This window comes from Protobothrops mucrosquamatus, unplaced genomic scaffold (assembly GCF_001527695.2).
Source record: "Protobothrops mucrosquamatus isolate PMUCROS unplaced genomic scaffold, P.Mucros_1.0 scaffold_182, whole genome shotgun sequence".
Taxonomy (NCBI): Eukaryota; Metazoa; Chordata; class Lepidosauria; order Squamata; family Viperidae; genus Protobothrops; species Protobothrops mucrosquamatus.
Genome location: NW_015386258.1, coordinates 316,953 through 339,577, shown reverse-complemented (window position 1 = coordinate 339,577; position 22,625 = coordinate 316,953). Strand labels below are relative to the sequence as shown.

General features: G+C 38.9%; 2 protein-coding genes across 3 annotated transcripts in view; both read right to left on the bottom strand.

Annotated features, from left to right (window-relative positions):
* Positions 1-838: 838 nt before the first annotated feature.
* Positions 839-19,067, bottom strand: CLCC1 (chloride channel CLIC like 1). 2 transcript variants are annotated; one of them, XM_015823954.2, is made up of 12 exons: positions 18,931-19,067; positions 15,018-15,152; positions 14,161-14,274; positions 12,388-12,498; positions 11,170-11,391; positions 9,814-9,954; positions 7,729-7,822; positions 6,328-6,425; positions 6,089-6,235; positions 4,502-4,822; positions 2,740-3,021; positions 839-1,112 (listed from the first exon to the last, which is right to left on the bottom strand). In XM_015823954.2, exons 2-12 carry the CDS (start codon positions 15,147-15,149, stop codon positions 1,083-1,085), a joined length of 1,692 nt encoding a protein of 563 aa, XP_015679440.1. In that variant the 5' UTR covers positions 15,150-15,152; positions 18,931-19,067; the 3' UTR covers positions 839-1,082. The 2 variants fall into 2 exon arrangements, with proteins under 2 accessions (XP_015679440.1, XP_015679448.1); XM_015823962.2 differs by having other exon boundaries at positions 2,740-3,009; positions 18,931-19,066.
* Positions 19,068-21,126: 2,059 nt separating this feature from the next.
* WDR47 (WD repeat domain 47) overlaps positions 21,127-22,625 on the bottom strand; it is a 40,872-nt gene continuing 39,373 nt past the window's right edge. The window contains exon 16 of the mRNA XM_015823943.1: positions 21,127-22,567. Coding sequence (XP_015679429.1) covers positions 22,425-22,567 — 143 coding nt within the window. The 3' untranslated portion in view covers positions 21,127-22,424. The remainder of the gene's footprint in view (positions 22,568-22,625) is intronic.

Genomic DNA, 22,625 nt, shown 5'->3' with positions numbered 1-22,625 from the left:
CTTATTTAGCTTTTTGCTCTTTATTTCAAATTAAGTGTTTTAAGTTTGAAATTTATTTTTCTTTTGTTAGGATTTGAACTGAATGAACTCACCCAATAACTGTTCAAACTTGTCATTGTTAAGGTCTCTACCTCTTTAAGATGGGTAATAGAGAATTTCTCAAAGGGATTAAGAAGTGAAGCATGTGAACTTAGCATCTTTTAAAAGGATTCACTGTAATTGCAAGAAAAATGACGTTGAATGATCCTTTTGTCTTCTAAAGTTAAAATCTGGAAAAAAAGTGGTGTCCTGCAGTCACCTCATGAAGAGTGGCTGTCTGGAGCACCTGTGGGCAATTTCTTCTTCTCTCTATCTGGAGAGACTCCAAGGAATCAGTCTACTACTCACCAATTCTTTCATCTTTGTGTGGCTGTCGGCTATTTTCACAGAGACTTCTTTCGTTTGCCTTCCCTTCCCCGGAAGTCTTATTGAGCGCTTCATTTATAGCCTCCAAGTGCTCCTTACCTCTTGGTATTGCTAACCTTTGGTCTTCATTTCTGTAGAATGCCAGGCAGCGCTCCAGATTTCAAGTATTTGCATTCATTAAATTGTATTCTGTGGACTACTAGGACATTCACAAGAATACATGCAAACCATTTTTGATTCTGTTTTAATATTAATATGAAATTAATATTAATAGCAAGTCCCAACTATTTCGCAAAGCCTAACTTAATTAAGCTTGATTAAGCTAATTTATGGTCCAATTTCATTTTTATGATTGCCTTTGGATTGTAACTAAAATGAACTGTTCCTTGGGCTATTTATGAACACAGTAAAAATTACACTAAAGTCCCATGTATGGTAAATCTTTTATTTCACTCTGAAGTCACATTCTTGCATGTTTTATATACTTAATACATAATTCTGTAAGATGCTTTCAAAATGCCTTGGCGCTGCCAGGAGAAAAATATCCTGATTAATCAAGATGCAATGGGGTTACCAAGTGAATAATTTTCTCATTTCAGAATGGTGCATTCTTTTTCATTAAAAATATTTCTTTTTTTTAAAAAAGGCTTCTATTTGGTAAAGTAGAGAGAGGTCTGTCAGGAAGCAGTGTTCCTCTGATACTGTTCCTGTAAGGAGAAGATTTCAATTATTTAAGAGCCTTCTGCCAAATGTCTTCACAAGTCACAACCTCTGTTGTGCTGGTGAGTCAAGCATTCAATTAATCCATATGAAGCTGTTGCCCTCAACAGTCCAAAGGAGGGGGAAAGGCTATACTAAATCTTTGTACAGATTTTTTTAGCCCTCTATTTTTAAATCTTATCACAGAAGAGGGTTAGTATAGCTACCAATCTGATCTTTCTCCTGCAACAATTTCTCTTTCCTGCTTAAGGTGTACCAAAAGTCCTTTGTGGAGAAGTTACTTTTTCCATCCAGTGAGAGAGCAATGGAGTAGAAACAGAGCCAGAAAAATATGACACAGAAAGCTAAATACTCCAAACGTGTGACGTCCTTGTTAGATACACTTGGGTGTTATACAACGTATTTTTTCTATTGAAAATGTAAATTTCTAATCTTTACGGAGTTACTTAGAAGCGAATCTCACTGAAGGGCTAAGTAGCTGCCCAACTTTTTAAGTTACCACCTACTCGTTCCAGAAATTCAGAAAGTCATTGTATATCAACAAATAACACCTGAAGTCTTGGAAATCTTTCCCACATGCTTCATAATATGGTATGAAAGCAGCATCCTGTCTATAACTTCCATAAATTTCATACGAATTGCTATTGTCAGATAATTAATTTCACAAGAGAGAAAAGTGTTTGCTATACTGGTAGAAGAGAATATTTGTAGCTCAGGGTTGAAATGAGGGGTCCTTGGTGCTCACTGAGCTTGGTTGCTTTCTTGCAGATGTTTCACTACCAAACTAGGTAATATTTGTGCACTGATGATACCTAGTTTGGTAACAACCAAGTGCAGAGAGCACCGAGGACCCCACTGTCTTTTTAAAGCAAATACTTAAATCATGTAAGATTGTGCTATAGCACAACGGTGACAGTAGCTGAAAGGGGGAGAAAACTATTTTCTGTCAGTTTGTCTTCATCTCTCAAAATCCCCAATACCACTTTCTACACTGCTTAAAATATTTCCTATCTAGGAGTAGATGCTCAACGTGTATAAATTGCAAAAAAGCTACCTCCCCACTCTTTCATTATCAAACTGAAGCTCAGAATTGTTTGTTATTAAATGAATTACATCACCCAATTCCACAACTGGAGCCTGAAATCAATCCGTGGTATTCTTAAAATGCTGCTATGGCATTTCTACCTAGACTAGTTAACTAATAAATTAAATTTATTTTGTCTTTTTGAGTAAAGACAACACACAACACACACAAAACATACATACAATACACACACTTAAAAAAAAAAGAAATGGCATTTTCAACAGGTCCAAAAATTACTTGTTTCTTCTGGTGAAAGATTAAAGACATCTGGAGAACAGCTATGTAAATCAGGGAAAGAAGTATTCTTGAAATGGATTTAAAATTATATCTTACAATCTAACAATTCCTCTTACTTAAAAAAAAAATAAAAATTATTGTCTTTTCTGTGCATGTCTTCCTATCCCTGTAGGAATCGGCTCTAGGTACACAGGAAAAATTCTACATTTACTCATTACCGTTTCCTTGTTATGAGAGGCCAAATTGGCTTCCTCTTCTAAAGATACACAAGAGTGAATCCATTTTAAACTTACAGATGGCTTCAAGGTTTCTATAATCTTCTCTTTGGATTCTTCCAATCCACACGAGCTGTTCTCTTTCCCCTGAATTTCTGGGGTTTCCGGAGCATTTTGCTTCACAATCCCGTCTTCACTGCTACTATGTTTCGTTTCATCTCCATTACTTTCTGAAGGCTTTTGCACTTGGCTAGGTTCAACAAGGTTTGTTTTATCCAGATTTGAATCTCTGTTGGTTTTCTCCATTACATCATTAGCCTCATTCTGTTCTTTAGGATTCAATTCATTCTGTAAGAGATTCTAATATCAGTGAGTTACTTTAGTAACAACCATCACCACATAAACTAATAGCAATTATATGCCACTTGAAAGAGATGATTACACAGTCTAACAAATTATAAGGTTCAAAATTTCTAACAAGACACACGTTGATACATATTTCCATCTCAATTATTCACTTCTTTTAAATATTTTGATAAACTATATAGAAACTCTTCTACTTAAAATTTTTCAAAGTAAGTTAATTTTAGACAAGCATATTTCCCCTCCAAACAAATTCCACACTGATTTTCTAGAAATTATTCACCTTGCTCGCATTCTTTTGTTCTTCTCCTACAACATAAGTAAGTAAGGATGTATCCCTAGGCAATCTATCTGGGAGTGGATCCCACTGAAGTTAGTGGGGCTGTCTTCTAAATATACATGTATTGGTGGATTACATGCTTCCTAATATATAATCAATATTTTTCAGGTCAACTAAAATATATTGCAGCATCATGAAATGATACTTATATATACACACACTTCAGAAGTGCTAGCTAATGCCTCTTAATTATAGCGCTATACATATGTGCAAAGTATTCCATGGATGGAACAGCCAGTTTTGGGTGATCCATATTGGGACCAAAATCTGTATTGTAGGGAAGAAGGGAAGTAGGGAAAAAGACAAAGTCATCAGTGCTGGAGCAAGGAAAAAAGGTAGTCCTGGGAAAATGGGGAAGGGTGATGAGATAAACTGCAGCTGCCATGCACCACTGTCCTTTAATTCAAATATGACATCTCTAACCACCATGCCCACCCATCACCTTGCTTTCCTCGTTGCTTTCCTTTCTCCACTTTCTGGCCCAAACATCCAACAACCAAGGTGTGAGATCCAAGAAACTGACATTTACTCCAGACTGATTCAACCAAACTTCTGAGCCACAAAACAACTCTCTTAAAGTAGATTTACTCACATCTGAAAATTATCTTCTTATAAACAGGGGTGAGTGGGAGCACTTAATTAAAAATAACTTAAAAGGTGGACTGCAGAAATTAATTTGTTGTCTTAGCTGTTTTATAAAACCTTGAACTGTTAATATTACTGCCAGAGGACAAATTATAACTCCTACACTATTTCATTGCAGATTTTCCCTTTTAACCGTGCTGTGCTTTATGGTTTTTGTCTTTTAATGTCTGGAGACATACAGTGGTCTCTAAGCCCAATAAGTTAATGCAGCCAACCTTTGCGGCTTGGCAGCCTGGCTGGGGGGGGGGAGGGGAACTGGACCGTGCGAGTGGCGAGCTGGTCTGCATGCACATGCACTCACAGCTCAACTTGTGCAAATTGAGCTGCATGTGCGTGTGTACCAGCCCGCTGCTCACACAGCCCTGTTACGAATAGGCCACAGCCTGCTAATGGGCTGCGGCACGGGGATTGGGGATCGCTGGGTTAGTGGATAAATATAACACAAACACAACCAATTTAATTAAGAATTAAAACCGATATGCTTCTGATTACCTTGGCTGCCAATTTGGAATGCTCTTCTGCTGGTACATTCAGTGTACTGCCGGCTCGCACAACCTCTATGTTGTTTTTTTGGTCACTGTCAGATCTGGGTTGCCCGTTCCTTCTTGAGGCATCTCCTCTGTCATAAGGACCCCCCGGGATGGACTCTGTCTTTCCACTCAAGTCGTTTGCCTTGGCACCTGCCTGTTTTGGCTGCAGCATTAGTGGGGATTGATTTCTATCCCTTGGGGGAAGAGGGGGAGGCAGTGGCCTTTCCTGGTATGGTAAACCTCTTAGAGCAGTGACAGATTTCCCTGCTCCATAGCAGAAAATCTAGAAAAGAATTGTGTAAGGTCCCGAACAAAATGTTACAATTCCAGTCTTCACATTTACTAAACTCTTTACCTTGTTATGCGCAATAATTTCTATTTATCCAGTAGTGACTTTTCCTGTCTTTTCTATTACGGCACCCTCCTCCAACTATGCCACCAAAATCTTTTTGGTGGACCCTCCCCAAAAAATTGGATAAATTCTAGAGAAATTGGTGACATGAACTGAAGGTGCAGAATAAGGGAAATTTGATCCAGCAACCAAGTTTCTGCTGACAGAAAGGCTCTGTTGGACATGATCCACATGTAGCCAAACAAGGACACTATATATTTTAACATTTCTTATTAAATATTATTTTCTCAAATATTTGCTTCCAATCTTTACCACCCAGAGTATTTAAATGGGATTTCTTTCTGTCTTACAGGAAGAGTTCTTAACCTTTTTTATATTTATCTGAACTTTTAGATTATGAACATAGGAAGAATTGTAAATTACCTTTAGAGCAATCCCTGCAGATTCAACAACCAAACCATTTTTATCATGGTACACTACATTAATTTTAATTGATAACATCAGTTTTTGGTCCAGGATCCCATCCCGTTCATGTTGGAGGCACCGTTTAAGGCGCTTCCAGGTTGAAAGGATTAGCCAGTAACATCCCCATCATCTGGGGAATGGCCCTTGGGGCTTATGTCCCAATCAAGGAACTGGAGCAAATGACGGGAGCTCGCTCCGCCATGCCGCAGCACTTGGGTATCAAACACAGACTTGCTAACCTCCAATCCAGTGTCCACGTGAGCCATCACACACCCAGACCAGGATAATTTACCTAGAACATGACTGTGAATTGTCTTCAAAAAACAATGGCTTTCAAATTCTGTACATGAGTTGTCCCTCCAACCTCTTGGTTAATAAGTGGCACTATGAGAAATTCACCAAAAGCAGTTGAGGAGGAGGCGTTAACAACCTCAGGTATCCTTTCCAGTGTAAATTACATCGATTTTCCTCGAACTGAATTCATTGGGGCCATTGTAGGTCATATGCACAAGAGATGTGCTAAATCATAGATTTGGAATGGGCCTGGAAACTCAACCAAACATGTCAAACGAAGGGCACTAAACACAATTTAGTAATTAGCTCCACTATTGAACTGATCTTGCTAATAGGATTTTCCCCCCCCTAGCATTGAATGGTCTCGGAGCTTACAGCTTGTACTGTGGGACATCAGAGCCCAAAATCCAGATGAATCACCTTCAAGCAAATACTTACCAAAGTTGCTCCTGCCATTATGATCAGCACTGGAATCTGTAGAAGTACTGGAATTTCTTTCATGAGAGCTCTAATAAATTCACCAATTCCTTGTCCTATGTGCTTCAATGGTTCTGTTACAAAATTGGTAAATGTAACAGCCAGGGCCTAAAACAGGAGACAACAATAAACATTAGAATGCTTTGACAGCTTCCCTGTAGCACAAAGGGAAAACATCTAGAACTAAAAAAAAAAAATACCTTTGTTGGAGGAACGAACAAAATCGGATTTACCAAGAGGGTTTCATAGTACTTTTGGCAAGGATCATCTTGGTATGTAAATGAGCTTCTAAAAAACTCTGTAGTCAAAAAGCAAGAAATCATTCAGTCAAACAAAAACTAAAACTGTATTTTAAAAGTAAGTAGAAATTAACTGCTTGAAAATAAAATTTGCAATTACTTTAGCAATATTTACAGCAGTGTTTCTCAACCCTGGCAAATTTAAGATCAATGGACTTCAACTCTCAGAACCAATACCTCCCACAGACTCATGTGCTTCTTATCTGTACTACCTCGCAGGGCTGACAGTTCGCAAGCTAACAGAAAAGGCACCCTCCTAAAAAAAGACCCATGGGAGAAGGGGTTCCTTTCCTCTGGCAACTGAGGCATAACTGGAAATAAAAGGCTTCAAGGTTTGAAGAAATCCAAGTATTAATCAGATCTGCCTAGAGATATGTAAATTCATTTCAAATCTGTATAACTAGTTAGCTAAATTTTCTATCAGGGTGTTAAAAAGCATCTCAGAAGATTATCTGCCCAAAAATATTCCCCTTCCCCAAGCTATTAGACATTCCAGCGTCCAAGGCTTTCCTTAAATTAAATCGTTTTTTTAAAATTGGCAATTCTTTCAACCGAGGCTTTTTGTTCATTTTGTTGTCTTATTTCTTATTTATGGTATTATTGTTCTGATTTTTTCCTTCTCATACACTTGGTTTGAATTTCTGTGGAAGAAAAAGCAGCCTAGTGATAAAAACACGTGTATTTTCAAAAAGAGGTTGGGCACGAAAAAGTTGCAGTAGTACAGGGGTATCAAACTCAATTTTATTGAGGGCCGCATCAGCATTGCGGTTGCCCTTGGGGGGCTGGGTGGGTGTGGCCAGGGTGGGTGCAGCCTACTGGGTGGGCGTGGATGGAGTGGGTGTGGACTACTGGGTGGGCATGGCCAGCTCTACATCGTTCACGTCAAGGGTGCCTGTCGGGGCCTGGGCAGGAGTGGGACAGATCTGAGGGTCTCTGGCAGAAGGGGGTGGGACCGAGGCAAGCACCAAGGCATGGTGCATTTCTTCATTCCTCACAAAGGGTGACACCTCCCCAGCATGCACCCAGGGGGCGGGACCAACGCAGCAGGGGCTGGTTCCTCGCTGTTTCTGGACGGCCTTGTGGGGTTAAGACTGAATGCGTTTCAGCATAGATGGCCACCACAAAATTGTACATTGGCTCCCGGCCGGCCTGGGCTAGGGCCAAGGCAGTGGGGGCCGTTCCCTCACTGTTTCCAGGATGGCTTCGCGGGCCACATGAAACCACTTCGCGGGTCGCATCCGGCCCCCGGGCCTTGTGTTTGACATGTCTGCAGTAGCAGAAGAGAGGTGACAAGCTACTTACCCCAAAGGCTGTCTGTCCATTGAAGCTTCTCCACGCAGATTTTTTCAACATTTCCCATTTTGGCCACTTCTGATTGGTGCTGAGCGAAGGCTTTCTACAACCCCACCCCCCAAAAAAAAATATTTAAAGGATTCAACAATTCTTGAATAAAATCACTGAATTTATTTCTTTTTAGTCTTTCTTTTAAAATGTTTCTTAAAAGCAAATGGCTCCAACGTAGACTCATCACTGTTGAGACTAAATGAGAGAGCGTGGATATTGTAGTCCTTGGAGGTTCTATTTCTGCAATGCTTGGAGAGAATGTAGGAATGGGTAGGGGCAAAACTAGGTCTTTCCTCACTCCCTCCTAGGATGAGAACAGCTTTCTTCAGAAATGTCATATGCAAGAAATAGAGGAGGAGGATCCTAAAGCCTCTAACCTTTTAAGACTAACTAGTGTGAAGATAAGATAAGCAAGAAAAAAATGGTTAAGAAAGATTATATCTTATGTATTCTGTATCCTTTTCCCCCATCAGCAAAAACTATTCATGGCACCAGCGGATGAGATGCTCAATCCACCGTTACAGTCCTTAGATGGGCTCCGTAGCAGTATCCATTTAGCTAGGTCACTAGTTACTAAGAATTTATTTCATTTATTTTTTAAAAAATTAGGTTTATATCCCTTATCTTTCTTTCAGGTATTCAAGGCGAAGCAGATAATACTCCCTCCTCCAATTCTCAAACCAGAACCTATGAGATTGATTGGGTTGACACTGATTGGACAAACGTCACGTAGCGAGCTTACTTCGCAGAGCAAAATTATCATATATGTGCTGCTAAATTAATGTATTTTGGAACAGAAGCTTTTTATTAAACCATTTATGAACAAAACCCATTTCTAAAGAAAACACATTGGGGAATTAGCAAGCTGCCAATGCTATAACCATTTAAGTTTTGTTGAAACAAAGCAGCTTCATAATCTATTAGGATTTGAAGTGCCTCTTCAGTTTACTAAAAACAAAAGTGAAAATTATCATGCTTTTAGTTACCATTTTGGGGGTAGAGAGATATACTTCATGGTATCCAAACAATCTAAATTCTACAAGCACAGTTCAGTCAAATCTTGAAGCAGCCCTCCTTATACAGCCTACTGTCTGTCACTGCCTACTGAATAAAAAACCAACTGTATGTGGCAAAGTAAGTACCTCAGTTTGAAACATGTAGATTATTCGGAACACAAATAGGTTATAATTAATGTGAGTTCAAACACTGTTGTTTTTTTTATTTAGTGAGAATTATAATTTGATATCAGGTCATATTTAAAGTAAGCCAAAATTCAGTTAATGCAAGAATAGGAGTTTTATATACTAATCATATAAACCCTTGTGTGCAAAATGGGGAAAAGGAAGATCTTGTTTAAGAAAAGTTCAACAAAGAAAAGATTCATTTGAAAGAACTATAGCAAAATACATCGGATAGTAAGTACATTTTGTATATGGATTCCCCCTCCTGCCTGTCCTCTGATTTATCTTATTTATCTTAAATATTTATCTAAATATTTATTTAAGAGAGCTCATGATAAGTTATAATCCATTAGAAAATGATAAAAAACACTAACATCATGTAAAAAGAACAGGGATGGTCTAGGTAACAATTTTTCTACAACTTCCTTCATTACATGACAAAGATGTTTTTGTCAGTGTAAGCTCATCGCTAGGAATGATATGAAACGCAAAATAAAAACCAAAATTTCTGAATAACTATTCTGTAACTTTGTTAAAAATAAATGTAAGTTGTAAGTGTACTCTTTTAATCTTTTACTGTTATAATTCATTAACATACATTAACATTTATATTTTAAAACGTTCATTGCATATTTCAGTCAAGCTGGACAATTGCTCTGTGTTTCCATAGAAATATCAGTTTGAATAGTGGAAGTTTGACTAATGCGACCACTATGTGGGATTCATTATTAGCACTAATTGATACCTACATGTGTTGTTGACTGTACAATTAAATGGTGAGTACCGTAATATTTAAGTTTTCTTTGAGGCCAAATATATCTATCATCCTCCCTACTTCTTCGAAATAAATAAGGTTGTTTACCTTATAGAGGTACATCCAGTTCCATCCAAAACTGATGAGAAAACTGATTATCATAAGACGCTTAATCTGAGCCAACCAACTAACACGTGTCCATAATTCTGTTGCAATAATGACTGAGATGCTTGCTAAACACAAAAGGACCTTTTGTAGAAAAATAACAAAGAATACAGGAATGTAGTTGATGAGAATGTATTAATTTCAACAGACACATTTCTACCTTGTGATTAAACTGAATTTAAATATCTTCATCTTTTGTAACGTGTGATAATGCATCATGAACTGGGGGATGCTTCATCTCACTTTGTTTTTGCACTCTCAAATAGTGTAATAATCAAAAACTCTATTGAACTCCCAGTGGGAAACTACTTATGACAAGAAGTTTATCTAGCTCATGCTGTTCTTCCTTTTTTGTTCTTTTTTGAACAAATGAACCAAAAACTTGGGGTGCTTCATCATGAGTGAGAAAAATCACATAAAATTAGCTTGTTCTCATATTATCGGTGTGTGGTTTGTTGATTTATGTTTAGCATGTTGTGCATTTCTATTGTAGCTTGTTCATTTAAAACAGTGGTTCTCAACCTTTTTAATGCCGCGACCCCAACCGGTCGTAAGTCGAGGACTAAACCGGTCGTACGTCGAGGACTAAACCGGTCATAAGTCGAGGACTACCCAACCGGTCGTAAGTCGAGGACTTTCCCTGCCCGGGAGCGCCACGCATGTGTGGTTCCGCCCCCTGCGCCGGCCGAGGCGTAGCTGGCAAGCGGCAGAGACGGAGCAGGCCGACCACCAGCTGGCCCAGCCCAAGGGAGGTAAGGCACCCGCCAAAAAAGGGGGAAAAAATGGCGGACAAAAAAAATGGCGGGGAAAAAATGGCGGACAGCCTTGCTTGGCGACCCCCGTGAAATGGTCGATCGACCCCAAATGGGGTCCCGACCCACAGGTTGAGAGCCACTGATTTAAAACTACTACTACAGTCGTGTTGGGAGCGCTGAAACGTTTCCGGGTTGAAATGATTAGCCAGTGACATCCCCACTGCCCTTTGGGGGCTCAATTGGGGGCTCCTTTCAGGTCCCTGTTAATTTTCCCACTGAAGTGGTATCCATCTATCTACTTCCATTTGTCCGCTTTTGAACTGCTAGGTGAGCTGGAGCGAGGGATGGGAGCTCAACCCATCCTGCAGCAGCAACCAGGACTTGAATGTGAACCTGCCAATCATCAGCATCATAACCACAGGAGCTACTGCACTCCTATCATTAAAACTAATTTAGCATTAGAAATAAGAATACAGCCCTTTTGTTTCTCAGGCTATGAGATTTACGATTCGTAAGGCCTGATATTTCAGAAAGCTTCCCTTACCATGAAGACATTATATGGATCAACCCCAAATGTGTCCTCAAACTTCCATTTCCATGCTTCATAATCATGAGGTCTATAATTAATCAGAATACTGTTAACGGCTTCGTCTAGAGAAGCAGATTTCCAGCCTTCTTCCTTAAGGAACTTGTTAATTTCATTAACTGATTGGCTGGTGAGGATGATCTCAGCATCATAATGCACTTCCCTGGTATTATCATCGGGCTAAAATAAAGCACACACAAAATAATCAGAGCAGCCCAAATACTTTTGCAGAATAAATACATGCAAAGGGTTCACAGCTGGTCAGTCATATGGTAAATCCTGATTCGGTGGCCTTTCAAAAGGTCAAGAATAGTCATCAAAAACTACCCTCCAGAATGAAGATATAAGAAAATGCGCATTTTGTTATAAAATGCTCTGAACATTAAAGATGCTAAACTTCTATCCCAATCACAATAGAGTTTGGATGTTGTTGTAGCAGGTACCAGCCAACTGTACCCTGAAGGCATTTAAAACTTTTAAAGTATTATTGTATTATTAAAGCAAAAAGTTAAAATGTGAAACTACCATAAAAACAAGCAAAATGCCAGCTTTAGGATCATTTATGTTTACAGGAATAGTTTTGGGCCACACCCAGGCATTATGGGCAAGTTAGATAATAAACATGGGGAGTAAATTCAACTCAGCCATTCAGATAATTCTCTTCAGTGAGGTTACAAACTTGAGTTCACCTTCAAATATTTTCATAACTCACTGAGCCCACTCTAGCATCAACCTGTAAATATATGCACCTTTGCTTGGCAAGTAGTTTGTGAGTTTAACTCCTAAGATGATCAGAGGATTCCAAAAATGTCCATCACCCAAAAAGGTTTTCTGCAACCACTTAAGGACATCAGCATCATCCGAAGTAATTGATCATGCTGATTTTCATACATAGTTAAGAAAGCCCCAAGTCCAAGACTATATTACATTAAGAAAAGATCGATTTTATCTCAAATTGCTACACATGTAAATCAAACAAACCAAGGCCTCTTCAAGCAACTCCTTTCAAGTACTTTTGTAGATTGTGTCTTGACTACTATATGTCATTTGTTAGATAGACCCATTTTATTTTTAAAAGTGGGCAGTTAGTTATGCAAACTCCTGTACTTTAGCTATGAGAGAACACACATAACCATAAAAATGCTCAAAATTCTTAACTGATTCTTAGGTACTCACTAGTCCAAGTCTTCCAAGTTCATTTAAAATCTTATTCAAGTATCTTCTAAAAACATGAATGCTGCTGCTTTCATGTAACCTTGCTTTACATTTTTTTTCATATTCATCAAGCTGAAAAAATAGAATCCTCCAAAATTATCTCCGGTATAAATTGATGGAAATATAACAAGCAGATCTGATCATTCTTTCACATCTGGGAGTAACGCTGTAAACTCAAAAGTTTTGGAAAATAATTCAAACCAGAATGAAACAAATCTTAAAATTGGAATTTAAATATGAGATATTTTAATTACATTTTACTAATTCGTATAGTATAACCATATAAAGCACACATTCCTTCAAAGTATATTGAATTAGCTGTATATGTGGGAATTGCTGCAAGGATAGTATATGCCTTTCCTTAGAAAGGATGTTTGATCCTGTCTATGGAAGAACAACTAACCAAGTTATGGGAGTATGCTTTAATATCAGAGTAATTTCATATCTTAAAAGTAAATGTAACACCGAATTTAATTCAAACTGAAAATTATTTCTAGATTACAATTTAATACACAGATTTGTATCACATCCAAAATTTAGGTTTCATTATACATAAAATCTATATTTCAATTTTCTAGAATTTCAAAATTAGAGATGATTTTTAGTAATAATATAGAAAAAAGATTCACAGGGTTGGAAGGGACCTTAGAGGTCATCTAGTCAAACCCCATCCTCAAGGCAGGAGTCCTTATACCAGTGATAGCGAACCTTTTAGAGACCGAGTGCCCAAAAAACTGGCCCCGGCCCCGCTCCAACCCCTGCCCCGCTCCGCCCCCACCCCGCCTGCCCGCAGGGCCACTCACCGCCTCCAGGACCCGCCGCAGATCGCCCAGGTAGCCCAGCAGCACCATGGTGGCCACGCTCTCTGCCCATGCCCCGCAGCATCAACTGTGCGTGATGGGGCCTGAGGGCAGAGTCTTGTCTATGCTGCCCGGCTGCCATGTCCTTGGCTGTGCTGCTCCGTGTGGGGAGCAACTCTCCTCCAGGGCGGCTGCTGGTGAGGAGGGGGCCGTAGGGGGAATCGAGGCTGGGGCAATGGCACGTGTGCCCACAGAGAGGGCTCCGAGTGCCTCCTCTGGCACGCGTGCCATAGGTTCGCCACCACTGCCTTATACCATCCAGACAATTGTTGTCTAGTCTAGAAAAACTCCTAGTACGCTGAATATTATTATTAAATTATTTGCCACCTATCTCTCCATGGGGCTACTCTAGGTGGTTCACAACTATAAAAAAACAAAGAAATGAAAAGAAAGTTTAAACAAAGAAAAAGTAAAATAGAATAATAAAACAAACAAGGAAAATAAAACAAACAAGGAAAACAAAACAAAGAAAATACATCAATATGACCAGTAAAAAAGATATAGATAGGATTTATTTTCACTTATAATTCTGTAGTTTATATTGTGCTGACTATGGTTCTTGATATTTATGCTTCTTTAGATTTAACGGCAATTTTTAAGCTTTTATTTCATCCCTTTTCTTTGTTCTTTTTCTTTGTTGTGTTACTTCGAAATGCCTAACAAAAGTATATATTGAAAAATTTCAGCTGATTTAAGTAGGAGTCTAGCTGAAAATATCCATGAACATTTAACAGCAGCTTTTTTACAAATATGGGAGATGATCTAATAATAATGTCAAAGTGATATTTTAACAAGGTCAGAATTTATTCAAGCTACGATGAAGCAATATGTTATTAAAAACATACATAGTCAACTTGCATGCATGCAAACTAACCTTATGAGTTACAGAATCTAGTTTTGTTTGGCACCTGGAAATTTCCATTAGATTTTCTTCAGCCACTTTCGTTGGTGGTACTCTCTTTTTTTCAAAATCATCTGGATTCACATGCTGCAATTTTAATCATTTGTTAATATTTCTACTATTGAACATGAAGCTGCTTCATTCTGCTTATTTCTACAAAAAATATACATACACACACACACACACACACACACACACCAGAAGTAGAGATTGACAACAGTATATACTAGCTTCAGTTGAACAGCAAATTGGTCAACAATGTCAATTATCATATTCAGGTCTCTCCTCTCTGATTATGGTGTTGACCATCCTCCACAGTTCACTGATGTTCATCAAAAAATTCTCCATAGTCAGTCAGGAACTTTGCAATGTTTTTTCTCCTGATAGTTAGTGAAAACTCTATACATTTGAATGGGGTGTGACTAAAATGCAGAAAGGCTGCTCAGAATGATAATACGTACAAAAATGTTTCTGTCCACATAGATTCTCGAGTGAGGGCATTAATGTACACATGATTGATGGCACTGGAGTTAATTTTTTAAAAAGCAGAAATGGAAGGCCTGAATATCGACCCTAGTTTCTTCAAACCCTCTCTTTTGTGGATCCTTAGGATTCTTAAAACTGTTTTCCAAGCTTTAAAGCTCAATTCTAAGTTCCTGAATTTGATGACTGTGCTTCCAAAAAAGGAGGTATTCCTGATATGTAACTTAAGGTAAGGTAAACAGCTCCTAACCTAAACCCTAGAGATGACCTTGAATTTGCATCATAAAGAAAGAATATTTATTTATTTATATTACTGTCCAAAGCGACTCCAATATCTCTACACTTACCTTGTCAGGCTTTCGCATTGTTCCTGATGCTGCATCATAATTCAACATGTCTGTTGGATCAATCCAATCATCATTCTGAGCTTCACTCCTTCCTATCAGCAGGACTGGATACAGGAGCAAATAAAGTAGCATCCTCTGTCAGGAAGCACATTGGATGATTTTAGCAAAATGCAGAAGGCAAAGTCAACCATCTAGTGCTCAATATTTTCCAAGTTATTGAATTATCTGGCTACAACAAGCTGTCTCCCAGCAATGCATGACCCAACCTCTGCTCAAAAGAGGAGTATTTATTTGTGTACTTATTTACATAAACTAACTTGGTTTACATCCTTTTGGCAAATATGGGAGGCTGAACAGGGAAGAATTCACCCCTACTCAGTTCCACAATGCTGTTGAATAAATATCAACGAACACACATAACCCCATATTTGACTTCTCTATTGAAAGAGAAACGATTAAACAGTCATTTTCACAATGAATTAGTATCCAGAATTCACTTAAAGAACTTAGGGTAGAATACATCCTTTATTTAAATTATGTAAATGGAAAGACAAGTAAAGTTTGTGTTTATTGTTTCACTATCTGTTATGTTAATTAATCTTAGAATATAAACTTCTCAAAATAGACATTGTAGAGGACTTTAGAACCTAAGTTCCAGCTCTTAAAATTTTTCTGTGTGATGAAATAATAACACTGACGTGTTTTCTTCTTTGTTAAATTGTATACATGAGCTTGTCTATTCAGTAGAAGTTGAAAAAAGATAAAACATATCACTTCCAAAAAATGATTAAAAACCCTATTTGAGCTAAGACTACAAAATAAGAAAATAGAATTGTTACCTATGTGTACGGTGACTATACAAGCTTGAAAAAGGGGGAAATTTGAAAGAGGTTCACAAGGATAAAAAATTGTTGTTTATAACTTTTGCTCTACAAAGGAAAATTCAAGAACAAAACCAAGAAAAGATGAAGAAATCAATATATAGATAGATGCTATGAATAAATGGTTCAGTTCTATGTAGCAGATATCCCAAAATTGTAAAACAAGATTGTAAATTAATATTCCAAGTGAAAGTTTTGCCCAATTTGCTACCTTCTAGGTAGCCTGGAGTATAGTATATTTCTCATCACCCCCAGCATGTCCTGCCCTTATTCACAGGATACCATAGGCACCAGGCTAGAAAATGGCAGACGGTGAGTTCAACTCCCGCTTTAGCCGTGAAAGCCAGCTGGATGAGCTTGGGCCAGTCACTCTCTCTTAGCCCATCTCACCTCAGAGTTGTTGTGGGGACAGTAGCAAGATGGTTATTTGATATAAATATCTTGCTGCTTTAAAAAGGGGAGCTCAAATAAACATTCTTGGGAAGCACAGCCCATCTTGTTGGACTTCCAGATCTTTAAAGAACAATAGAAGCAGAGAGGGGTATTAGATACCTTCACCGCCTTAAGTCGTTTATAAAAATAATAAAGGTGGGATAATAATAAATAAAATAATAGAAGCTCTATTCTTTTTGAAGAGCCTCAGTTTAGGATGGATAAAGAGGGAAAATTAATAATGGAGAGTCACTTCCACAAGATGGGCGTTATAGAAGTTTAATAAATGATAATAAGAATAAAAAGTAGTAATGCAATCCCATGTGCGTAGTTACTTTCATTTAATGACCACAATTGGGACTGGCAATTTAGTCATTAGGTTAAGCAATCACTAATTGAATCCATGACTGTGCTTTTGATTTTACTTATACCTTCCTTCGCTTTACAGACCTGCGAAGGTTGTAAACTTTCTTTTTCATCACTGTTGCAACTTGAATGGTTGCTAAACAAGGCAGACAATAAATGAGAACTACTTAAATTCTTGTGGAAAACGAAAGAACTCTTACGAATTCCAGAGGGGTTTAGCAGAGAAGTTTATTGCGCAAGGTTCAGAGGCATATTAGAGATAGGCAATTCTGAACAAGGAGGGCGGGATTAGACTTCAGTTTTTACACTACCCTCCTTTCAGGAACAACGGGGCTACACATGGTAATACACTGTAATACATTTGGTTCGTTTCTCACGGGCATACAATGGAAGGTTTTGCTACATACAAAGTATCCATGTGCAATGCGCATTTGGTTAGCCACATATTACTGACACAGAACTTTCCTAGTTAATTTTCCCAGTGATTACGCATTACCCGTATTTATTCGAGTATAACGCGCACACGTGTATAACGCGCACCCCTAATTTTCGATTAAAAATCGGTATAAAACTTTTCTTCGCCCTCGCGTGAGCGGTTGAAGCCCGGAAAAGGCACAGTGCGAACTCACAATTCGCGTCATAGGCAGAACGTTTTCTCTTGATACCCTGAGTTGCCATCTAACGGGAAAGGGAAGTGCATCTCGCCAGTTCGGGCCGCCCCCTGTACACGACGAGGGGACATTTTTTTTTTCTTCGCTCTCGCGTGAGCGGCTGAAGCCCAGAAAAGGCACAGTGCGAACTCACAATTCGCCTGCGCCCTCAATGGACCGGCCGCCACTGCGTCACCCCACCCCAGCCCTCATTTATAACGCGCACCCAAACTTTGATTTCTTTTTTTGGTAGAAAATTTTGCGCGTTATACTCGAATAAATACGGTACATCATTATTCTAGCAATTATGCAGACACATCATTATTGCAGTTATGCAGACAAATCATTATTCTAATAATTGTTCATTTTACTACATTAGTATAAAACAGCCAATTTTAAGTCAAAGAACGTCCCTGGGTGACGTTCCCAGTCACACTCTCTCAGCCACATCTACTCACAAAGTTGTTGGGGAGGGGGCATACAGGAGAAAGCAGTGCTTCCTGCACTGCCTTGAGGTCCGGAATGAAAGATAGAATACACACCCGCTCAGTGAATAGATAACCATATTTACTGCCCAGTCAGGAAACTTGTGTACAAATCAAACAATGCCTCTTTGTATCAAGAAACCTTTTCAGTTGCTGGAATCAATAAGTAACACAGGTAGCACAATTGAGCCCAAAATTTATGTGGCTAAGCGAAACAGTTAAGTGAATTTGGTCCCATTTTAAGACCTTTCTTGCCACTGTTAAGTGAATTACTGCAGTTATTAAGTTAGTAACGTGGTCGCTAAGTGAATCTGGCTTCCTCATTGACTTTGCTTGCAAGAAAACCACAAAAAAGCAATCACATGACTCCAGGACACTCAACCGTCCTAAAGAGTCAGTTGCCAAGCGTCCAAATTTTGATCACATGACCAAGGGGGTGCTGCAACGGTCGTTAAGTGTGAAAACCGGTCCTAAGTCACTTTTTTTTTTCTGTGCCATTGTAACTTTGAATGCGTCAAATAAATGTACGCTTTGCCCTTTTCCTTATTACGATGAAGCGAAGCCGTTGATGGGGACAGGGCAAAGCCGCCCCGGGGCAGGAAATTGTAGGGGAGAGGTGCCTTGCCTGGCTGCAGATAAGCAGTGTTTCTCAACCTTGACCATTTTAAGGCATGTGGACTTCAACTCCCAGAATTCCACAGCCAGCATTGCTGGCTGTGGAATTCTGGGAGTTGAAGTCCACATGCCTTAAAATGGTCAAGGTTGAGAAACACTGAATGGAAGTCCTGCGCCCGTTCCCCCCCCACACAAAACCATACGAATCCCCGAAAGCTGGCTGCACGCTTAACAAGCTGTGTATCCGCCAGGCTCATTTTAAAAGCTGAAGCCTCTTTACTGGGCGGGAAAACGCGCTGACAAAAGCCCCTGCAGGAAACGTTTTCCTTCGAAGAATGCGCGCAGGCCCAGAGAGGCGCGCGCACCCGCCAAAGACGAAGCGGTGGGGACGGCGACCTCACTCGGGGCGGCGTCCCCCACGAGTGCGGAGGGCCCCTGCTTTTTTCCCCTCGTCTCCCCTTCTCCCCCCCCCCACTGCCCTCACCCCGCTCAGTTTCCTCGCCGCCTTCTTTCCGCCGCTGTTGCTCTCCGCCCGTTTACCAAAACGCTTCTGCCTGGCGAGGGAGGCGGCGTTGGGGCCCGTCGCGCTGGGTCGTCTGAAACGCAGAAGCTTGATGGGGACGCCCAGCGTTGCATTTCGGGAAATCTAACATGGCCGTTATTTCGGGTTATCTGGATGTTTCTGCTCAGGGTCCGAAGTTGTGACTGAGCAAGAGAGAGGAACCGCTGTCTGCATGCCAGGATGCCTCGCTTTGCGACCTCGCTTTGGTAGATCCTGAGTGGGAGTTGCTACCTCGCTGATACTGGAAAGATGGCACTAGGAAAAGCTAAATATCAGGCGGAGAAAAATGGTGTTTTTTTTTCCATTTACAGTACTATGCCTTCGCCACAAGCATAGGTCTCTTAATTTAAGAGATTTTTAGCATTCCGGGTTCTAGGGAGTGCTTAATCTTTATTGCTGAAATGATTGGAGACCAAACAACAGTGTTTCTCAACCTTGACAATTTTAAGGCATGTGGACTTCAATTCCCAGAATTCCACAGCCAGCAACGCTGGCTGTGGAATTCTGGGAGTTGAAGTCCACATGCCTTAAAATTGTCAAGGTTGAGAAACACTGTGCTAAAAGGTTTTCTTCTCCTATGCTGTTGTGTACCATATCTACGGTACCTGGAATTAGGGTCTATTTTAAAGGATCTACTTAAAGTGAATTATGTTGGTTAGGCATACAACTATCAAAATAAGTCTTTTGATAAGGCATACCAATTAAATCATATCCTCCTCTGGAGTTTCGTGTGGGGTGATTCCTAAGCATTGTGGGACCAGCTAAAAGGTCTTTCTATTCAGCAGGCATTTTGGTACAATTAGCTTTAAAATCAGTTTTTTAAAAGGGTTACTGTGATATTTTGCGTTTGTTATCTAAATTGGTGTGATATTTGTTTTTTGCATGATGCCAAAAATCCCTTTGTTATCAGGCAAAAAATACAACTGTAGCTTTTTCATAATAAAATATTTTGACAAGGACGTTAGAGAATTGAGTCTATCTACTTTAGGGATATAATCCAATTAAGACTGTGTAAAAATGTAATATTGTGAGATCTATAGTAACTCTTTATTTTCACCCAGTTAATCTGAGGTGTGGAGATGCCTGTCAGATACTGAGGGTACTTTTCAGGTACATGGAGGAAAAAGTCTGAAAATCTGTCCATGAATAGGGAAGCTGAATGGAGGTGGGAAAGCTAATCTTAAATAATCAGTGCACAGTATCTTTGAAGCATTTCATTAGTTGGTCATGCATTGTGAGGATCAGGATCAACTATAAAACCCCTGATCAGGTATAAAACCGCTGTTTCCTGAATAAATATCCCTGGGGAAAAAAAGACACAGCCTTTTCTGTTTTGCTCCTAGCCTTATGGAATATCAGTCCACAGGATGGTGCAAGAATCCTTCCTCCCTTACTGATTTTTTTTTCCACTTTGTTTGTGCTTTTGAGTTAGAGTTGACCTTGCCAACTGCCTGGAGAATCTGCAGTTTTCTTGGCAGGACTTTTAGAAGTGGTTTGCCACTGCTTGCTTGCTAGGGTGATGAGAGAGAGACTGGCCAAGATCCCTCAGCTGGCTTTTACCTAAGTCAGGACTAGAACTCATGGTCTCCTGCTTTCAAGCCTCGTGACATAAGTACTATACTAATTTGGCTGTTTTTACCATAATCAAGGAATTCAGAGGGCTTTTAAATGAATACATAGATGACCATCTTTATTATATAGATGGATTTTATATTGCTGCTCTTATTTTAAAGGTTTATTCTGCTATTTTGGTTTCCATATATACGCAAGGATAAGCCAAGAATTTTAGGTGCTAAAATGCACCTTAAAAAAATTAACTTTGGCTTTTCAGCAGATGAGCTAATCTGTGCGTACATATGATAAAGTTTTTAGAAGTACAGATATTTCCATTATATATGCACAGATAAGCCCATCTATGGATAAGCAGCCTTTGAATTTTTATTCAAACCAGCATGAAAAATGTGGTTCACCCTACTGTAGGTAATGCATTTTTCATGATATTTTGGTAAAAATGTGAGTGTCGGCTTATTCCTATACTTCCCTATATGCACGTATACATGGTAGTTGTTTCCATATGAAGGAAGAAAAAAAAATACAGCTTCACTTTCAGGTGTCAAAATCTTTATTGAATTTAAGTACATATACACTTCTATAGTAACCTCAACTTTTTTTTAATGACAGTTCAAAAAGATCTTGCTAGAGTGCACAGCATATATTAATTAGAACCAAGCCTTAAATTTTACTTCAAATAAATAATCCAAATATTTAAAAATTTAATTTAAAAGCAATATAAATGTACAATATGAAAATATAAAACAATACATGAACATAATACTCTAAATATAGAAATAAAATTGCAACTATATTATATAGTCAGTGCAAGAAATTAAAAGTTCCAAATAAACTTCTGAACTGGGAAATAATTTAGTTTTAGATTATCATGCAGACATAGCATTTCAAGCCATGCTATTGCCTTTAAAATTCGTATGGTATTCTATATATACACAGGAGAAAACTGTGTGTAACCAGAGAATATTTTGAAACATTTTATTATACTGTTTTGCAATGGTGAGGAATGGGCAATTTAATATATTATTTTTTTTCAACAATGCAATTAGTAATTATAGCAACTTCAGAAAAATTCCTAACTGCATACACAATACTTTCACATACGTGCCTCTGTAGGATTATAGCCACTGATATCAAAATAATTGTACCAACCACACCTAATAGTGTGCTTCCTTTCCTACATTACACAGAGGTATTTTGTTGCATTCGCATCCAGTAACGCTAACGTCACTTCACACCAATGTTTTTTCTACCAAAAGCTTGAGTGTTGAACATAATCTAACAAAGTATAGCCTCAAACTGAGAATCATTTCATATATCTCAATCTCTAGATAGTTACTATGATCGAGTCAGCCCCTCTTTAGCCATCTTTAGAGTTCATAATTATACGTATTAAACAAAACTTTGATGGGTAAGGTTTTGGACCATTAATTAAGATAGATGTAAACAACGTACAGCATGGCGTAACAAGACTTATTTGTGTGGATGCTATGATACTGCATGTGATTTCCTTGAACTGTAATTCAGTCTGGATTTTTAAAAAATATTGTCACTGAGACAAAGACCAGGGAATGCAAATAACACAGTGTAAACACATAATTAAATTTAACTTTTGGAGTGCACATTGACTTTGCAAGAGCTCTTGTAACAAACTTCAGCATCAAGACTATAGTAGGTCGTAGCAGCATGAGATCACATGGAAAGCACTGAAAAATAATAATCCACACCAACACACCAACATCTCATAACAATCAAGTTTCTGTGGGATGCATCGTCCTGCTCAATATGCTGCTTTTCTTATGGACACTCCAGTTGTCTTGTGTGTGCTTTATCCATACAGATTGCCTTTAGCCATTATAACTCCAGAGTTTGACAGTTCTGTCAGCAGAAGATGATAAGAAGGAAAGATCCTGTGTGTGCCATCTGCACTGAATCACTTTGTCCTTATGTTCCCCTACTACCATAGTTGGTAGCTGCTTAGTAAGGTCACCTATGAAAAATAATTAAATATTGCTAAAGGATGTCTGCACGCACTGCCATTTATTTTA

Bases quoted from the DNA above. Each gene is read 5' to 3' on its own strand.
- CLCC1 (XM_015823954.2), bottom strand. From the start codon at position 15,149: ATGCTACTTTATTTGCTCCTGTATCCAGTCCTGCTGATAGGAAGGAGT. The intron at 7,823-9,813 runs GTAAACAACCTT...GTGGGGTTGTAG, and splicing joins ACTGGATGTACCTCTATAAG to AAAGCCTTCGCTCAGCACCA. The intron at 6,426-7,728 runs GTAAGTAGCTTG...TTTTGACTACAG, and splicing joins ATGGACAGACAGCCTTTGGG to AGTTTTTTAGAAGCTCATTT.